This window comes from Podarcis gaigeae, assembly GCF_964106915.1.
Source record: "Podarcis gaigeae genome assembly, chromosome: 10".
In the NCBI taxonomy this organism is placed as follows: domain Eukaryota; kingdom Metazoa; phylum Chordata; class Lepidosauria; order Squamata; family Lacertidae; genus Podarcis; species Podarcis gaigeae.
The window spans coordinates 71962588-71983023 of NC_139686.1; the positions used below are offsets into that span (position 1 = coordinate 71962588).

General features: G+C 42.2%; 1 protein-coding gene and 1 long non-coding RNA gene across 5 annotated transcripts in view; both read right to left on the reverse strand.

The window, feature by feature from the left end:
* Positions 1 to 11349: 11349 nt before the first annotated feature.
* On the reverse strand, positions 11350 to 13203 carry LOC310826592. The gene is made up of 2 exons (XR_014555868.1): positions 13016 to 13203; positions 11350 to 12923 (listed from the first exon to the last, which is right to left on the reverse strand). It is a non-coding gene; the product is annotated as an uncharacterized lncRNA (long non-coding RNA).
* Positions 13204 to 13861: 658 nt separating this feature from the next.
* Positions 13862 to 20436, reverse strand: part of HGF (hepatocyte growth factor) — a 56686-nt gene continuing 50111 nt past the window's right edge. For all 4 annotated transcript variants that reach the window (XM_083701493.1, XM_083701492.1, XM_083701491.1 and 1 more), the window contains exons 16-18: positions 19414 to 19520; positions 17776 to 17921; positions 13862 to 17100 (exon numbers count right to left, since the gene is read on the reverse strand). In XM_083701493.1, the coding sequence (XP_083557619.1) occupies positions 16933 to 17100; positions 17776 to 17921; positions 19414 to 19520 (421 nt within the window). In that variant the 3' untranslated portion in view covers positions 13862 to 16932. The remainder of the gene's footprint in view (positions 17101 to 17775; positions 17922 to 19413; positions 19521 to 20436) is intronic.

A 20436-nucleotide genomic window follows, 5' to 3' on the forward strand; every position in this document is an offset into this window, starting at 1 on the left:
ATTTGCTCTCAGGGTTTATCCCAACATATTAAAGGCTAGATTAAGAGATGCTGGTTCATCTGCTTCAAAAGAGAGAAGATTACATGTAACCATAAAATGTCCTATTTAACGTTAAAAGGCCTAGTTTTATGAGGCCATTGGGGTGCATCTGCTGAAGCAGAGCTTGCAGCCTTGGCTTCCAGAACTTGATTTTATTAGAAATGCATGGCCAGTCTTAATGGGGGAGAGGACACAGCACACAAGCGTAATCAGAAGATAATTTGAAGCCACTGAATTAAATTAACAAAGAATAGTCTAACCCCACAAACAGAACATCCTCTGGGGCATATCACAATCTGGTGCAGGTTGTGGCCTTAAACCTTGGTGATAAGACTGGGAACAAATTGTCTAATCCAATTGGACTGAAACCCTGGTTAACCTTGGCTGTGGTCAACATTACTACCACTGAAACACAGCCTGGTGCAAATGTTGTCATCTTTGAAGTGCAGGCTTAAGAATTTTTATTCTCAGAGGCATTTTAAATAAAATACCTCGTTTTCACAGATCTGATGGAAAAAGGAAGCTATGTTGCAAATTTTATTATGTATATTTGTTCTAAATCTGTTGAGTTTATTTCCATTTTCATCAATTTTATTAGGTCTAAAACAAGTAGACATATGAAATTTATCAATATATAGATAAAATCAACAGTTTTATTGTTTGTAGTGGTATTTCATTATGAAAATTTTATATTGTTTTATGTAAAACACTTAAGAGTTTTTTCTCTCTGTTAAGTACAGTAGTATATAAATCTTGTTAAATAAATAAATAAAATAAAATTAAACTGTAACAACCTATTAGACTCACATTTCTGCTTGCCTACCCAAGATTGCTGCGTGGTCCATAGTTCAGCAGGCTACAGCAGGAATGGGGACACTTTTTCAGCAAGAGGGCCACTTTCCCTATTGGGTAACCTTCGGGGGGGGGAGTCACAAGGCAGTAGTGGGTGGGGCCACAAGCAAAAGTGAGTGAAGTAATTACCAATAAAAGTTATTCTTGCACAAAGGCTTGCAAGAGAGGTTAAAAATATTTTTTTAAAGTTTCTTTGTCTATGTTCGAAGCAACAGGAAGAACAAGCAAGTGGTAGGTCCTCTGTGTGGAGAAAACAGATAAATGTTATTGGGTAAAAGAGAGAAGGCGGAACTGCTCAACACATGCTTTGCCTCTGTATTCACCCAAAAGGAAAACAATGCCCAACCTGGTGATAAGAAAATAAATTATGTAAGGAGTGATAGGCAGCCCAAGATAGGAAAAGAAGTAGTAAGGGAACACCGAGCTCTTTTAAATGAATTCAGATCTACAGGGCCTGGTGAGCTGAACCCAGTGGTGGAGCGACATGCTCTGGCACCTGGAGCAGTGAAGAGGTGGAGGCGTGGCTGGTGCACGTCACAGGGGAGCGTGGCGCACGTTGCGGGGGACACTTGTTGCGCTTCCTGGAGGTGTGCGGTGAGCATCCTAGGCGTGCGCGGCGAGTGGCACACATTCCAGGGGGCAGCCACAATGGCACCCCCCCGGAAAAGTAGCCGGGCCAAGCTGCTCCCCCCGCCCCGCTTTCGTCCGCCAGTGGCTGAACCCAAGGATACTAAAGGAGCTTGCAGATGTAAACTCAGAGCCTTTGTCTGTGATCTTTGAGAATTCTTGGAGAACAGGTGAGCTCCCTGCAGACTGGAGGCAAGCAAATGTTGCCACCATCTTCAAAAGGGGGAGAGAGAAGATTCAGGTGAGCTTGACATCGTTACCGAGAAAGGTCCTAGAACATATAATTCAACAGTCAGTCTATGAGCACTTAGAAAAGGAGGGCAACCAAGATGATCAAGAGTCTGGAAACCAAGCCTTATGAGGAACGGTTGAAGGAACTGGGCATGTTTAGCCTGGAAAAGAGGAGATGGAGAGAAGTCACATGGAAGAGGGAGCAAGCTTGTTTACTCCTGCTCTGGAGGGTATGACTTGAACCAATGGCTTCAAGTTACAAGAAAGGAGATTCCAGCTAAACATCAGGAAGAACTTCCTGACAATAAGAGTTATTTGTGAGTTGAATGGTCTCCCTCAGGAGGTTGTTGACTTTCCTTCCTTGGAGGTTTAGAAGCAGAGGTTGGGTGGCCATCTGTAATTGATGCTTTAGCTGAGATTCCTGCATTGCAGGAGGGAGGTGAACTAGATGACTCTTGGGTCCCTTCCAATGCTACAATTCTAGGATTCTAGGATTTCTGCACCCACCCACCACTCTCCAGCAATCCAGGAAAGCAAAAGGCGTTATCAGAATTCAAGGAATTAATTCTATCCAGACCAAAGCACTCAAGGAGGGAGTGAAGCAAGCCAGTGAAGGCTGCAGCCTGGGAGGGAAGACGGTGATTATGGGAGGGGTGTGGCCTGGAGAGAGTCCCAAGAGTCAGAGGAGCACGGAGGGTTGCATTTTGCCTCTCGGCCTCTTGGCATCCCATCCCTGAGCTATAAGCAACCAAGCACAGCAAGGCACACTGTGAGGAGGGCAGCATTTGTATTGCAACATGCAGCCATGTGGTTGGAATCTCTACTGTAGATTTGACTTGTGGCAGACTTGCCAGCAGTAGAAAAGTTTTCACCCATCGAGACTAATGCTTTGTGATTTCCCTGCAACCCCATCCCCACCCAAACTCCAGCCTGTTAGTAGGTTTCATTCCCCCAAAATTACACCGTAATGGTAAAACCTTCCTTAAGTGGGGGCTCTGCATATTCCACAATTGTTTTGAGCCAACACAGACATTTGTATTTAACACTGAATTAGCATCAGGAGACTTTCAAAGCATTTAGACAAAAGACACATTTCAGCCCCTGGTGAATGAAATGGTACAGCAAATGAGTTTTAGGACCTGGAGTTTTCATCACTGCCCTATGCAAGCTTATGCTTACACAGAGAGAAAGAGAAAGAGATACACACAAAGAAACAAACCTCTCTCCCCCGAGCCCCCCCCCCAAATAGCTTATCTAATGTCTGGCAGGCACCTCAGTCTCCAAGCTTCTTCCTCTCCCCTCCATAAATGCCAATAAAATGCCCCATCTTTGAAGAATGGGGACAAAGTAGGTAAAAGTAGTACATGCTGCTCTGTGGATTCTGTTCTTTCAAAATTAAAGCACAGTGTTCTCAGGAATCAGTGAAACCCTCCAAAGACAATAATAATAGCCTTGATGAGATTTGCTTCTTCCAGAAAGACTGCCTTTGAGACAATCTCTTCTGTTCCTTTTGTTCCGCCTGGGATAACTAGTCTCCTTTTGTTCCCATTGGATATTTCACTGGCATATCTATGAAACACTTACTTGAAATCAGCCATTGCAATATTTGAATGATCTAATATTTGATTTCATACGGCAATCTAAAAGTAGGCTTCTGCTATTGGGATCAAATGGAGCCCAATTAAGTTATCTACATATTAAATTACACGCTTTACAATAACTCCAGTTACAGCTGCAGTCCTATGCATGCTTACATGAACTGAATGGAAGCTCCAATACCTAGGATTTGAAATATTAAAATTAGAAAATACGTAATTTTATAGTGCATGAATATAGTGCAGGAGAGAAGCTGTAGCTGGGTCAACTGCAAAGCAGGTAAACCCTTTGTTACCATCTTCCTGCTTTGCTTTGCTACTGCTCCTCTCTGAAGGGGGAGGAGAGAAGCTGGACCCTCTCTGAAGGCAGGTATGCCATCTGGGGTGGGGTGGGGGGCTGAGCCCCCCCCCCAATTTTCAAGGAGGGGGATGGACCCCGTGAAAATTCCCTGGCAGCCGTATGCACACCACGGGGCATGTTGACATTGTGTAGCCCCAGCCCCCTCCATCACGGGGGCAAGACGGTGCACTTTCCTGGAGAACACTGGACCCCCACACTACTGATTTGCAACAGCTGGCCTTGACGCCAGACTTCTGGGTAGTGTAGGGAGGTTAAATGGGGGGAACTGCTGGTTTGAAGTGAATGAGTTTTAGATGAAGCATAGGCTGAGGTTTTGTTTATTCGCTAATTAGTGGGTCAGAGCATTGCTTTGTTTATTATTTGAGTATTGTTAATGTTGCTTGCTACTGTTTATATGGCTGGTATTTTTTTCCATGGATGCTATGCTATATGAAATATTAATGTATTGTATGATGCCCCCCTCATATTGTATCTCTTTCTTTGCTGTAATATGCCTGGACACCTTTGAGTGACAAACGACTAAGAACAATTGAATATGATGATTTTGATTATAAGTATAACAGAGACGCAGGTGGCGCTGTGGGTTAAAGCCTCAGCGCCTAGGACTTGCCGATCGAAAGGTCGGTGGTTCGAATCCCTGCGGCGGGGTGCGCTCCCGCTGCTCGGTCCCAGCGCCTGCCAACCTAGCAGTTCGAAAGCACCTCCGGGTGCAAGTAGATAAATAGGGACCGCTTACCAGCGGGAAGGTAAACGGCGTTTCCGTGTGCGGCTCTGGCTCGCCAGAGCAGCGATGCCACACTGGCCACGTGACCCGGAAGTGTCTCCGGACAGTGCTGGCCCCTGGCCTCTTGAGTGAGATGGGCGCACAACCCCAGAGTCTGTCAAGACTGGCCCGTACGGGCAGGGGTACCTTTACCTTTATAACAGAGAAGTTATGAATGCAGCTGTACAGATATGACTCTGGAGCCTGTAAGAACCACCATTTGGATATCCAGCCTGGGAAAGACCCCTGCTGGAAGCCCTACAGAGCTGCTGAACGTCAGAGATGGATCCTTGGTGTGACTCAGTGTAAGGTGGCTTCCTGTGTTTCTAAGTGCTAAGCCCACAACGGTCATTTGTTTTGCAAGGAACTAAGGGAAATCTACCCCCCCCCCAAATTTGTGGTGGACTTCTGTATATTTTCTTTTTTAGAAAAATGGGAGAGGGGAAGAGCGATAAGATATCAGATGGTATTGAATAAGGTTTTCTATAAAACAAAATCTTGAATCCAATAATCAAGGAACAAGGGATTTAACAGGTTTTGGGATTGCTGTTTTTCATACATTCAATATATTTTTACCTTTTCAATTCCTAGCTCTGCATTTATCCTCAGATTAAGCTGACGACGAGATTGCTTCAAAATGTAGCTAGAGAGCAATTACATCTTGGTATAGAGCAGAAGCAGCCCAGATGTTCCTGGACTGCAACTGCAACCATTGGATATGATGGCGGGGGCTGATGGGAGAGGTAGTCCTGCCACATCTGGAGTACCAAAGCAATGGGGTACCAATTGCTTTGAATCCCAGGGAATTTGTTTGTGTTTCTAGTAGCCAAGTCTTTTCTGGGTCAATATGTGCAACAGACCACTCTTCTAGGAACCCATCTATGTCTGGTGGCAGTATATCTGCCTATTGCTGATAGTGGTATGCCAACACGAGGATGGTGCCACACTGGCCAGAGCAACCATGCCAGAAAATGGAGGGTGGCCCTCTTCTGTTCAAACAATAGGAACCTGAGGGGATGTTTTTGGACATCTTGTGTTCTGGGACAGCTCCCATGGATGCAGAATAAGAGAGGCAAAGTTCAAGACACATCTCCTTGGACCATTGTTGATTGTATGGTGGCAATTTGGTTAATGTCAAAGGCTTGCTAATGTTTTGTTTTGTCTTTTTACAGCTACCTTAGTTAGGCTACTTACTGAGAATAAGGAAAAAAATAGTATTCCACATGAATGCTATTTCTGCTTTCAGTCCACAGCTGTGACTTTTTAAAGAGAAAAACCCATTTGCTTATTAATGTCTAACAGATTGGCCTACAACTTGTTTTATAATTTGTTCTTGGAGGAGAATGAGAATCTAACTTTTCTCTTAAACAAACATTAAAGAAATCTGTAGTTTTACCTTAGACTTTGTTCCAAGGCTAAAAGCAATCCAGTTTCTGGAGAAGAATTTAAATAGCCAATATCCTGCATTTTTGGCGCCAGTTTTGTTTCTTTTTTAAACAAAATCAGTAAATGAATCAAGAAGCATTGAACTTTTTAGCACTAATTTTAGCTCTGAGTTCAGGTACTATATATCTCCATATCCATAATTATTTATTTATGTAAAACTGATTTTGCATGGCATTAAAAACTGTTTTTAAAATCATTCTAATTTGATTTATCTAATGTAATAAGAACGGGAAAATAGATTTATAATATCAAAATAATAGTAGAATGCAATACTCTATGAGAGAAATGGAAATTACTGTAATGGAAACTAAGGATGTCAGGGAACTCTGATGAAAACAGAAAACGGGAGAAATTGCAGGTGTTCACTTATTAGTCCCATGCAAAGCAATTCAGCAAAAATGATCAGTATTTGCTGTTGCTGCTACTGTCAGTCTGCCCCTCCTATGTGATTTCATAGTTTTTCCAAGTATTCATTGCTTTTCTAAGTTATTATTAGGTCACCATTTTCTGCATCTCCCACCTAACTCACTGCCTCCCCCCCAAAAAAACCCTCCTCATCTAAAAAGTAACTGACCCCATTTGGACCATTGCAATGTGTTACGCCCAGTGCTGGTAATTGTAGTCCAACAACATCTGGGGAGCCCTGGATTCCCCACCCTTGACAAACACAACATCGTATCCTATGAATTTTGAAGGACAGTGCTGCACATATGTCATGGGTTTCTCAGGTTAATCTACAAAATTAAAATTAAAGCACTGATTGCTTTAAAGATAGGGAGAAAAGGATACAAGTTTCATCTCTTCATTGTTACCTACTTCTGTAGAAGCTGCCTGTGGAACATTTCTAACTTTTCTTTTAAAAAGGTTTAAACTGAAGGAACCATTAACACAGTGCTGAGACAGAACAGCTGCCATACAAGATGCCAAAGAATACTTAAGCAAGTGTTGGCAATGTAGAGAGAACAGATATGCTTAGGCAATGAAATCTGGATGATAAGCAGTTTCTCTTCAGAGAGTGGTCATCACCTGGGCCTCAAAGAGGCTGAACAAGACTTTGGTCAAAGGCCACACATGGATCTTATAATGCCTACCACCTGGCTCTCATATTACCATAAGTGCTTATGGAATAAACATGAAAAATTGGGCTATGAGACCAGTAAGAAAGGTTTCCACTGTATAAAAAGGGGCAGCACTCCTAAAAGAAATAGTACTATTCGCAAATGGTTTACTGGAGACAGATGAATTTGCTCAGTGTGTTCCTGTAGCATAATATCATTGAAGCAAGTTGGACATATAACCTGAAGTGGCAAACATTCCCAAGTGACAATGAAAATATGCTATCAGCATTAAGTGGAACGTAGTATATATATAACGTTTCTAAATATATGGAGACACACTGTTAGTTCTCTGAAAGAACATTTCAAAAAGTCACATGTTATGGGGCTATTATGCTACAGATTGCCACATTATGAAAACATAAAGCTACATCAACATACTGTCTCAGTTTCCACTGGCCAGCCAAGGTGTTGTGGGGTGGTGTAAAGGCTCCCCGAGCGATTGCAGAAGCTTTCCTCCTTACCTGGTCCTAAGCTGTGCTGCTACACTGCTGTCACCATGCTATGGCTTAGTGCATGGGTTGGCAAACTAAGGTCTGTGGGCCAGATCAGGCCCAATTGCCTTCTGGATCCGGCCCACAGACAGTCCGGGAATCGCCACGTGGATCACCAGCATGTGCGTTCTTTCCCTCTCCCTCCCTCTCCCTCATACAGCGCCGCCGCCACCGCCTCCTCCCTCCCTCCTCCTGGCTTCTCCCCGCCCTGCCTAGAGGAGGAAGGGGGCTGGGCTTTGTTGTTGCCAGCAGCAGCAGTGCTCAAGCGGTGCCATTTTAAGCAGCGCCTCTCCGGAGCTCTTTCACACGCCGCTCATCGTCCTGCCACCTGCTGCCAGCCCCTGCCGCTCGCAAGACACAGGTAAGCAGCAAGCAGGGCTTGTGGTGCTCTTGCATCATCCCCCCTCCAAAAAAATATACTCCAGCCCCCCACAAGGTTTGAGGGACAGTGGACTGGCCCCCTGCTGAAAAAGTTTGCTGACCCCTGGCCTAGTGTGTCAGCCAACCCTGGGCTTCTGGACAAATCAAGAGCTGTGAACAAAGAACAATCTGGAGTGAGCAAACCACAAGTTCAGGTTCAAATAACACAATAAGGAAAACCATGGCCTAGCTCACAGCAGCACAGCAGAGGAGGAGCAAAATGGCTGTAATATTCCTCTCTGGGAACCTGTGGGCTCCAGAGGGCTTCCTCAGTGGGAATGAAACTCGGGCATGGTTTGGCTTAGCATTATGTACAAACCAGGTCATATGATGTCATGGTCTGGTTGGACGCAAAGGAATGGTAGGTGGAACCAGCTGGACGACTACCAAGGGAAGAAGGCTCAGATGAGTGGTCAGAGGGTTAAGACTAGGAAGAGAAGGCATCATAAATTGAAGGGGTAACAAGGTTAAGTGAGTTGGGAAGGTCAGTGGCAAAAAGAAGTCAAGAATCATAAGCTGAAGGCTGAAACTGGCAAGTGGGAGGAGGGAGGACAAGAGGCAAAGATAAGTCACAGATGTCTCCCCGTCCTGCTCCAACAAGATCCCCTCCCTCACCCATCTCCAAGAACCAGGAGAGGCATGAAAAGGGTGGAGGAGAGATTGGCTTTACACAGGCACAGTCTCTGATTGCTTGGGGAAAGCCCTGGAGAGGAGGAGACATAGACAGCTGTGGGGAGGTGGGGACCTTCAGTCTCAGGAACTGATTTCATGGAGGAAGACCCACTGAGTGAGCAAGTTGTTACTCAGGTCTGCTGGGGAAGGATTTAAACTGGCTGCACTTGAGCTGCTGTGTTCATCGGGCCTGACACTCATTTCTAGGCTACATACTATTATATTCACCTTGCTATAATTCACCACCCAGAATCATAGAATCATAGAATCATAGAGTTGGAAGAGACCACAAGGGCCATCGAGTCCAACCCCTGCCAAGCAGGAAACACCATCAGAGCACTCCTGACATATGGTTGTCAAGCCTCTGCTTAAAGACCTCCAAAGAAGGAGACTCCACCACACTCCTTGGCAGCAAATTCCACTGTCGAACAGCTCTTACTGTCAGGAAGTTCTTCCTAATGTTTAGGTGGAATCTTCTTTCTTGTAGATTGGAACCATTGCTCCGTGTCCGCTTCTCTGGAGCAGCAGAAAACAACCTTTCTCCCTCCTCTATGTGACATCCTTTTATATATTTGAACATGGCTATCATATCACCCCTTAACCTCCTCTTCTCCAGGCTAAACATGCCCAGCTCCCTTAGCCGTTCCTCATAAGGCATCGTTTCCAGGCCTTTGACCATTTTGGTTGCCCTCCTCTGGACACGTTCCAGTTTGTCAGTGTCCTTCTTGAACTGTGGTGCCCAGAACTGGACACAGTACTCCAGGTGAGGTCTGACCAGAGCAGAATACAGTGGCACTATCACTTCCCTTGATCTAGATGCTATACTCCTATTGATGCAGCCCAGAATTGCATTGGCTTTTTTAGCTGCCGCGTCACACTGTTGGCTCATGTCAAGTTTGTGGTCAACCAAGACTCCTAGATCCTTTTCACATGTACTGCTCTCAAGCCAGGTGTCACCCATCTTGTATTTGTGCCTCTCATTTTTTTTGCCCAAGTGCAATACTTTTGCTTTCCAATTTAATATGACTTTTCATCAGCATATGGCTTTTATAGACGTTATTGTTCCAGACCATCTCTGGAAAAGACAAGATCTGGAAACAAATATTGTCAAGGTTTGGGGGGTTTTCGGGTCAGTTGGAGTAAAGCCAGGGTGTCGCTAGTACTCTGGTCACAATCCCATGATAGAAATGTACATAACATTTGCCTGTGTTATTTTGTATAGATAGATGCCCCTGAGAAATTAAAATGGTGGCCAGCTGGTGTCTTGGCAACATAGGACTTTGCAGGGTGATGAGATGCTCTATAAAGACAGTAAATAAATAAGTAACCTAACATTTATAGAAAGGGGAAAAGAGATACAGATCACCCTCTAATAAAGCCCTGGGATGTGTGTAAGAGAGAGCTACTTGAAAAAACTACTAGTAATAAAAAGTATGCCCCTCATCTGGTGTTACTTCTATTATTAATAATAATTAAATTTATACACTGCCCTTCATCCAAAGATCATGGCGACAACTTGACTCTTCACGTGCTTCTAGCAGTGGAAGTCTGAAGTGAGAGTAGTTCATTATGCACCACCTTCTAGTGGCAAGATTGGTTTTTCCTGGAGCTGCATTGGTGTGGGAAGGGAAGATGGAATTTCTGTGTTTTCAAATGTTACCAAGCCTGAATCTGCACATATATTTTAAAAACACTGTGAAAATGCTTTTTTTAAAAAAAGAAGTTTTAAAATGTATATTGAATTTGCCATTAGCTCGCCATCGCCATCTAGTGTCACATTTGTATAATGCACTTAAAATGTTGTATTTGCAGCTGTATAGCTGAGTCCTTAGAACAGGGATGATGGAGAATTCTGATGGAGATTGCTGGTGTTCCCTTATTCATGACAAGTCCAGAATGGAAATAAATCCAGCAAATATGATTGGTATTCACTGTCTGCAAAAGATACATTGTTCATGACATTCCCTCCATCCCATTTGCACTGCATTCTTTTGCATTGGAATGAATGGTGTGGAATAATGTAATAATTTGATTCTGCCACAGCAGACAGCAAGACGAATAACATGGCTTTTGTGGGAAACCAAACTGCAGCGGAATGGAGACAGTGCTGCAAGTGAGGAACACAGGTTGGAACAGAAATTGTGCATTCTCACATCACTAGCTTATAATCACAGAAGGAGCAACACTGCAATGGCTCCCAGACACAACACTAATGTCAGAAGGGGTCCTAATAAATCTGCAACTTGAATGTGTGTCACTATAATTCATTTATATGGTGTTCTCCTTGACTTTCAGGGTTTGGGGGCTCTTATAGCCTGTATGGGTTTCGTAAAGAAAACAATACAAATGGAAAATTTGGAATAAGACACAGTTCATTTCAAAACTTAGTTGACATTCCCCCGCCCCTGGGATTCAGGCCACCATCCTCAAACTTTACTGAAGTGAGCTGGTGCAACATCTCAGGCAGAACAGGAACTACCACTGCTGCCATCTTGGATCTTTCTCTACGCACAAATCAACTGTATGAGAAATATCAACTGCAATAACACCACTGTCCAAGATGAAAGTAACAACTTCACTATGGGCACCAGTAAATTGGATTCTTCTAAGCACAGTCAATACAGTTGCTGCACCAGCTCGGAAGAATATAAAATGACAAGCACAATTTTCTTGCTCTTTCATCTCAACATATAAGTGTTTGGAATAATGTTCAAATAAATGGCATACACGGCTATTTGATAAAATATTTTATTAATAATAATAAAGATACAAAAATACCAACTTTAATGGCTAGTGAAGATGCCCTTAGTTACAGAATTATTGTAAAGTCAGAACCATAGTGTTCAACAGATTTCTAACATCAACAGGCAGCATCTATTAATAGAGGAAAATACTGAAGGAAAGTTAAACTGTGATCCATTTAAAAGTGGAGTGACACTCAATAATGACTTTAAAAAGAAATAACATGGCTCCTTTCACCAACAGGCCAACATTCACAAATCAATAATATACTGGCAAACATGGGGGTGGGGAGAGAACATTTTTAATATGGCAAAATATATCATGATAAATCAAATAAACTGAAATCTATTGATTTCCCAGGGGATGAGCTGACCCATAATCTTTCATATTTTTGTTAGAAAGGACACTACAACCCCACTAAAGTAAAAGCAAGCAACCCAAACCTCTGCTTTCTAAATACCACCTAAAGCAGTTTTCCTTTGGGAAAAGCTATTCATCTTCTGCATCTTCCAAGCCCAGTTCCACACACAAAACACATCTATGAATTTCAAGCAATGAATGCTCAATTATTATTTTGACCTCAAATAAAAAGTATGTGCCCTATTTTTCCAATATCTTTTCATGTCAATAGCCCCACCATGTTTTTTACAGAATGATAATATCCACAGCTTAAAAGATTACGTATTCCAAGGAGCACAGAGCTGCCCACTGGCAACTGAAGCCCTGGGATGAGTTCCCTCTTCTTTGTTAATAGATCTTGTTCTACTCAACCATGGCCTGGCATCATTTAAGCCACAAGGGGACGGGAATATGGGACAAGTTGTATTCAGTTTGCTAAGGGGGAAGAAGGCAATTGACACAGGCTGTCATTTTTGTTGCTGGATGCTTCATGTTTCTCGTAAAGTTGAGATCTGCCCTAAGTTGTACTGCACACTCCAAAGCTCAATGAGAGAGTTTCATCACAATAAAAATAGCACACACACAATCCAAAATAATATATATATACATACACCAGAAAGGAAACAACTGACACAACTGAAACCTGCTTTGTAGTCTACACTGCCAGGACTGATGAGGAAAACTTGTTATTCACTTGACGAGTTTTCCATCAGTTGTCGAGATATAGTAGAAAAAGAATGGTTACTAATTACATAATTCCTTGACAGTGTCCTTCTTAGCAATAGTTCTGCAATTGTAACACTTGCATGGCGAAGTACCATGGGTACCAACAAGCAATATCCACAGAATAAATGATGCAGAAACTCTTTGCCCTTTGTGCAAAGAAGCTGTTCCGTTTCCCTAGATTTGTTTTTCAGATTCCAACACTAGCAAAAGGAAGAGGGCCAATTAACACACTTTCTCCCCCCCCCCCCATCCCTTCAATCAAGTTTTCTTGAACATCCATCTCCAGGTACTTGCCGAACCATCTGAAAGACACAGGACCAAGCGATGGCTCCCCCCGCCCCCAGACCAGCTTGAAAGAGGGGAGGATTTAGACCAGGGAAATGGGTTAAATGCCATGTATCGGGGCACCACTTTTCTAATCCTTAAACCAGACTCATGGGGCTGACAATTAGTGAAACAAAAATTTCAGGCATGCCAAATCACAAGGATTCTAGGTATGCCTGGCTCAACCCACAGACCAAAATCCTACTAACTGTAAAATGATCTCAGGAAGCACAAAGGCTCTTTTGGCTTGTTTTTTTATTGAACAACAGCCCTCCAGAGCCTCACAGCAAACTCTCTTCGAAATGGAGGGCAGTTTTAAAATTCTACTGTTACATGACCTGTGATTTGAGAGGGGGTGATCAGCTGTTTGTAAAAATAATACAAAATCCAGTTAGGTTTGCACTAACCTAAGTAGCTCTTTGGATCCCAGTCCATATTTTGCAGATTTAATGCATGATCTGCATGATCTGTTGTGCAGCACTTCCCTCCCTTAGATCCAGAAATTACTGGCACACCTGAGAGCCAAAGGCTGCACAGTGCAATAGTCAATCACACTGTTTGCAACTGACTGGATTACATGACAACAGCTTGCACCAGGAGCCACAAGGCTGGGTGCTGTTTGAACTGCTCCAGTCAGTCATTAACAGTCACAACTGTAATGTGCAAAGCCTATGAAACCATGCAGGCTCCAGACCAAAGCACACTTTGTGTTTGCTGGGCCTTGGTTGCCTGAATCAAAACAATTTACAGACTGTACACGACAACTGCCTGGTCGATATACTACATTTATCCACATGCATGCATACCAGGAGATGATCAGGACAGAAAAGGTACTGTGTGAATGAGCCCCACCCAACAACAAAAAATCCAAAGCCTGATAGGCAAGAGCTTACAGAAGTATTAAGTTCTAAATTATAGACTCTGTACAATTCATTCTACTGAGACTTCACTGAAAACAAATACTTTCGAAAGCCTTACATGTATAACCCACCCACTCCCACATATATTCTTATATCTATATATCTATAGTTGTATTGTCTTCTGCACAGCAGAAGTTTATAATATTTTAGAATCACTTTTATTACACTGAACGAAATGTTTGCATACATAATACAAAATGCCTGCATGTATAATACATAGCATACATAAATCTTGATAGAAATGGAATGTGATTGACATTTTCATTATAGCCCCCCATTCTCTGCTTGTGTCTGGCAGATCTATCGGTCGTCAATACACTGCACAAGCAGAACCTTCCCTCCTTCTCTTCCCTCTGCATGTGCCTCCTGCTTTCTGAAATCTGGTCTAGGGGTTCCCCCAGCCCTTGAGATCATATGGGGAGCATGTGTGGGGAGGAGAGGGAGAGAAGTTCTCTTGCACAACCAGAAGTTGTTCCACTTACATAGTTTTTTGTTGGATATAACCCAGAAAGTTTCTAGGGAAAGAGTTTCACAATATCTTACAACTTCATAACCCTGTTGAATTGAAGCAATTGGATTTATATAGGTTGGTTAACGGTTTATGGGTTGGGTTCGATCCCAATTCAAGCGCACAAGTCTCAAAAATGCATGTTAATACTATATTTCATGTCTGTCTCTCTGTGTGCATGCACACCAAATTCAGAAATTCCATTTTCATAATTCATACCCCATTTTTTATTTGAACGTGTGTAGGTTTTTAAAAATTCATTATTTCTATTAAAAGTTCTGTTGCATAATTATAAACATTTTTACCTAAAAGACAGCAGAAGCAAACAAAAGCCCCACATATATTATATTTCGTTTTCTTGGTCTGCTGCTAAGGAGAATTGTGTTCAGGGAAATAAGGTCTGCTTCACACATCCTATTTTCCACGTGTTTGGTGAATTGCTTTTAAGTGTGATTATGAGAAACAGATTTTTGAACACTGAAGTGACATGCAGATCCATTTTTAATGTGGAGAGTCTTTCAAAGCTGTATGTAGCTGTAAATGCAGCTCTATGCATTCTGCAATTCCATTCTGTATAGGAAATTTACTGTTTATCCTGGATAACTAAACTAGGGATGGTGGCAAAATTCACTGCAAGCAAACCAAGCACTGAATTGCCCATAGTCTGCTTATCTGCTCTCTTTAAGAAGCAGTCTTGCTTGCAATGACTATCTGTGGATTTTCCCAATTATTTTTAAAGAGTTTTTCGAATATGATATTTGGTCTGAAAGATTTAGTCAGCTACTGTCATCACCAACACTTGATCTTAACTGTCTGCTAATTGGATCCTACTGAAATGTGCATTCATTCTGTCTTCTGTCTCATTGATTCACTGTTGAGGTGATTAGGTTAGCCTTTAACCCGTTGCTTTCTGTGAACACACAGAATGTGATGTCATTGTCTTACACCTCACTGTGAACCTATGATATTTATTTATATAAGAAAAATGGGTATTACTTGTATTGTGTGAGTGTTAAAATGCGAGTCTGGTGCACTTATTTTTGTAATAACATCAGTATATTATAGATTATAGCATTATAATAAGTGGTTACTTTTCTTACCATTCTTTTAATGCTTAATATTTTTCATCATCAATCCACACAAAGGGACAAACTGCATTCTTAGTTATTTTTTATGTGCCAAGTGTGGGGTTGGACTGGTAGTGGAATCACAACCACAACCTGCAAGCTATGCCTTGAACAATATGAATTGGGTTTTTGGGATGTGGTGGGTCACTCATTTGCTTGACAATATCAGTTACTGATATGCTAGCTAGGTGACAAAGAACAGTAAAGGGAATGAGGAGTCGATCACCTCCTCAGTCTCACTTGGACAGCCAGTATCCCTGAGGCAGGAGACATTTTTCAATGGGCAATTAGGGCTCATCTGGACTTCTGTCTATTATGGTTGTGGGAGAGGAACCTTTGAGAGATATTGTTGGGAAGGTTACACAACCTTCAGTTTTTTTCCTGCTGCTAATAACAGAGCCATACACTGCAATGGAGAAGCAGTGTCTAACCTTTAAAGTCATGAGGCAGAGGCAAAACATGTAGTTTCATCTCAATAAGCCATTATGCTGCAGAGTAAGACCACTGGGAGCAAGGTGTGCCCCCAAAATAACATGGCTGGTGTATTAGGAGCTTTGTACTGGGCCGACCTACTAGGATTTGTGTCTCCCTCTTTCCTTTGAATACAAAACTCCCCACCTCAGCACACCAGAGCACAAATTGCTTTTTGAAAGATCTCTAGGATCCAAAGTGACTTTCCACATAGTATGGTAGATGAGTAATATCAAGGAGCACATCAAGAACTCCACTAGGCACAAACAATTAGTTGTACACATCTTTGGATCCCTGCCTACCCACTGAGAGAAAATACACTGCTTTTTGCTTGTTGGAACCCATTCATTGACTCCTCTAGATTATTGCAAATATGCATAGAAAACCTAACTAGTTCAAAAATACAATAGTAATTATGGCTTATAAATTTTTATCAAACATCTTCTAGGCATCCCTATTAATTTAGGGTTTTTCTTTTCTTTTTTAAGAGTGTAAAACTGAGAACATGCAGTGAAATCCCATAAACAGTTTGTGCAAGTGATTCCCTCCAAAATCAGATATTGTAGCTTGTGGAACTAAACTGGGTTATAAATCCAAGCAACTGTTTACAAAGGGGATTGAAATATAATTCCATTTTGCTTTTAGTAGGAGAAAGAATCAATTCTGGCTGATGCATGCATTTATCATTGTCCTAAAGAAGTATTAAGAGGCTTACATAAGTATGGAAAAATATTGTAAATTTCAAATTATGTTCATGTCTCATCAACCAGCTGACGTAACCAGCAGCATATAAGAAATTGGGAATTCTAATTCCACAGAACCCATCTTCATCCAGCACTCACATTTTGAAATTCTGCTTTCCCATTCAAGTATTATCAGGAAATAGGTCACCATACTTGCTTAACTACAGTTCATATAATGCACCGACAGACTCAACATGACAGAAATATCCATAAATATCAGCAAAACTTGACTATCAAGCCGTACTTGATGGTTGCTGTTTGTTTAAAGAATCAAAGAACTTTCAATTACACTTTGATTTCATTCCTTCCCAAAATGTTCCAACAACTGGAATTTGCTTTCTTGGCTGGAGTGTTCAGCTATGATTTGAACGTCATTAGGATTTTATGTATCCATCGGGTGTAGTAGGCCACCCTGACAAAAATCCCAGGTCGCCTGAGATTTGCACATCCACGCCCAGGAATGATCACTCCCATTACTATTTTACTTCTGTTTTGCTCGCAGACCAATGGACCGCCATAATCCCGCTAGAAAGAAAGGAAAGAAAAAAGAACAAAATAAATAGAAAGATTCCTATATTGCTACAGAGCAAAAAGTAAAAACTGTCTCGTATATGCCTTACAAGATCTTGATGTGTGTCGTCAGGTGACCGGCCATCCTAATCCATTCAACAGGTTATAAGAAAAATGCCTCATTGCAATTTAAACTTGCTCCACTGAAATCAAAGGCAAAGCTTTCACTAATTTCATTGGTGCTAGAACATTATGCACCTATGTAACTAATTCTATCAAAATATAGGCTAAGCGATTCTTATCAGGGTTCAGCATCAAAACAGGCTCTGATTGGGTGTGGACCCAAGTACCCTAGTAAGAAGAACTTCAGCAATTCATAATGCTTGCCTCCAATTTCAGTTTTTGAATATTACAACTCTAGGGAAGAAGATGTAAGATGCTATTCTACAGATTTCTAACATTTTTTACATTGAGCCCATGTAGAGGTTTGAGAGTGTGATTAGGACTAGAGAGATCAAGGTTCAAATCCCTTCTCAGCTGTGAAGCCCAGTAGGTAACATCCAGCTAGTTATCATCTCTCAACCTGACCAATATCAGAGTATGGTTTTGAAGATAAAATGGGTAGAAAGAGATTCGTGGAAATCCATGAAGGAGGGTAGGATATAAGTAAATAAGCCAACAGAATTGTACCTCACAAGTTCCACTGCCAATGCTCTCAGCCTTAGCACACATTTCTGACTCTTTCACAACTATACTTGTTCCAGAATCTTGACTGCAGCGCTCATTTCCCATGATGAGCATATTTGCTTCTCGAAGTCTCCCATCAAAGGGTGCATCTGAAAACCAAAAGCAGAAATGAGAATATACTGTTGTTTGCTCTCTTCAACAATGAAGATCATGTTTTCCTAACAAAAAACAAGATCCCAAATATGGATGCTATATTGGTTCAAATAAAGAAGCATAACACAGAGTTTGACTTTGCTAAAAAAAATAAAAATAATTAATGCACATTTTGAGAGAGATGTTACCATGAGGCATAAATCAGACTAAGTCTACATAAAGTTGTAATTCTAAAACCATCTCCTCAAAAGCAATTCCATTGAAGCCATTTGACTAGGTACCAGAACAATATGCTTACCGTATAAGCCGACCTGAATATAAGCCGAGGCACCTAATTTTAGCACAAAAAACTGGGAAAACTTGTTGATTTGAGTATAAGCTGGTTCACCACACCACAAACCTGGTTATGGCAGCGGCGGCGGAGGAAGAACAAGCAGCCCGAAAGGGTTGCTTTCGAGCTGCTCATTTCTCCGCCGCCACCGCTGACAGCGGCAAAGGTGGAGGAGGAGGAAGGAGCAGCCTGAAAGGACCCTCACTCAAGTATAAGCTGAGGGGGGGCTTTTTCAGCATAAAAACTGTGCTGAAAAGGTCAGCTTATACTCGAGTATATACGGTAATTAAACACTAAGCAGAAAATACAATCAAGTTAACTGATCTGCTTCCTGACCATACCTGATAAATACCAGGAGCGCAGCAAAACAGATTTTTCCATACCACACAGACAACTAAATCACAACCTGCCATACTTTCTCCCTACTGGTGGGTTAGTTAATCAAAAATTTAAGGTGTGAGTTTATGAGGCAGGTGGTGCAGCAGAAGGTGTGCTGTGCAGGCACCACGGATGACGTCTCCCTCTCTCCAGCACTGAATGTCACGCTGGAAGTCCAGGTCTGGTGGAGGAACTCTAGATGAGCCACTGCCCTGATCTAGCAGGCTATTCTTACGTAGAGGCCAGACAACAGTTTGGGAGGAAAAATATGGGTCAACTTTTTAAAGTAGGATAAAGAAGACAACCATTTGGTCATCTCTGTGTTGTTGCTGCTGCTTTGCATAATCATATATATATTAGGGGTGACTGGAATTCCCAGGGAAATTTTGGTAGCCTTCTGGAAAACTTCTTTTGCTTTTTGCTTCTTTTCCCTCAAAACCCCTTCTGTTCTCCACACACCCACACCTTCAAATTGGCCTCATCATTTCACTTTTAGCAGCAGTGACTCTATCCTAATCAGTGTTAATTGTTAAAAAGCAGGACCAGTGCTTTTTTTCTAAAAAAAATGTTTAGGGTTACTCTCATTTTCCTACTCATATTGAAATACTGCCCCTCAATGGGGCCAAACTTAGATTCACAAAATATTTCAGGGTATGTGTACCCCCAGAAAAAAAGCACCGAGCAGGACCCTCCTATAATACATGAACCCACACAAACTGGGAACCCAGGTGGCTATCAGCATCCCAATGCACGTTCTACTTCAGAATAAAAGCTCTTACTTCCTGTATGTCCCCATCCATAAACAGTGCAAGCAGTGCCTTCCGGAATGGTACATCCAGAAATGGGCAACCTGATGATAGCCACAGCATCACTGCTGACTGCTGGCCTGGGAAGAGATTATAGAAAGACAGATTTATACTTATTCTTACCAGCCCTTTTAAAACAGAGTTCACGCTAGCAACAATTTCAGTAGCTAGATCAAGTGGACAGACATGTACTTGCAACTTTTCAAAAAGTTTAAAGTTCAGCAAAAGGACTTAAGATATATTCTAGAATTTGTTTTTTGAAGTCCACAGACTGAAAGTTCTATGGCAAATTTCTTTACATGCAGACCCTCCAAGTGTTCCTATTTTCTAGGGACAGTTCCAGATTTACAGAAGCCACCCTGGTTTCTGATTTGATCCTGGAATGTTCCACTTTTCCTTAGGACATCCCTATTTTCATCAGAGAAATGTTAGAGGGGATAGTAGGACACCCCTATTTGCATTGGAGCCATAGGAGCCAACTCCTAGGGACTAAGGGGTCTTCAGACTTCCCACCAATAAAATATTTGAGGGGACAGGGCCCCCGATGTTCATGGGCATTGCCATTCAAATGGTATTTGTGTGTGTGTGCCATGTGATTGATTACATGGGGCGGGGCTTACCTCCCCCTCCCCCAACATTTTATTCAAGTTGCCACTGTTGATTGGAGCAAAGAGACAAGACGACAGAGCCTTAGGTTGCTGGGGAAGGAACCTGGGAAGGAGCCTTAGAGAACAGTGGGAAGGTGGGGACTTTCAGTCCTTGCAGATGCCTCATTAGTCAGAGTTCTTGTGATCACTAAGCCTGTGCTGTTTTGGTTTCTTTGAACAAATATTTAACTTCATGGACACCTGTGTTTTCTATTGCTGACCTCGTCCTGACTCCAGCTCTTGACAGCACCGCCAGGTAGGATGCCCATGAGAAAATGCGTCCATTGTGGTGGTGGTGGTGGGGAGGTTCCCCATCCCTGCTACTGTCCATCAGCTGGCATAACTTGAG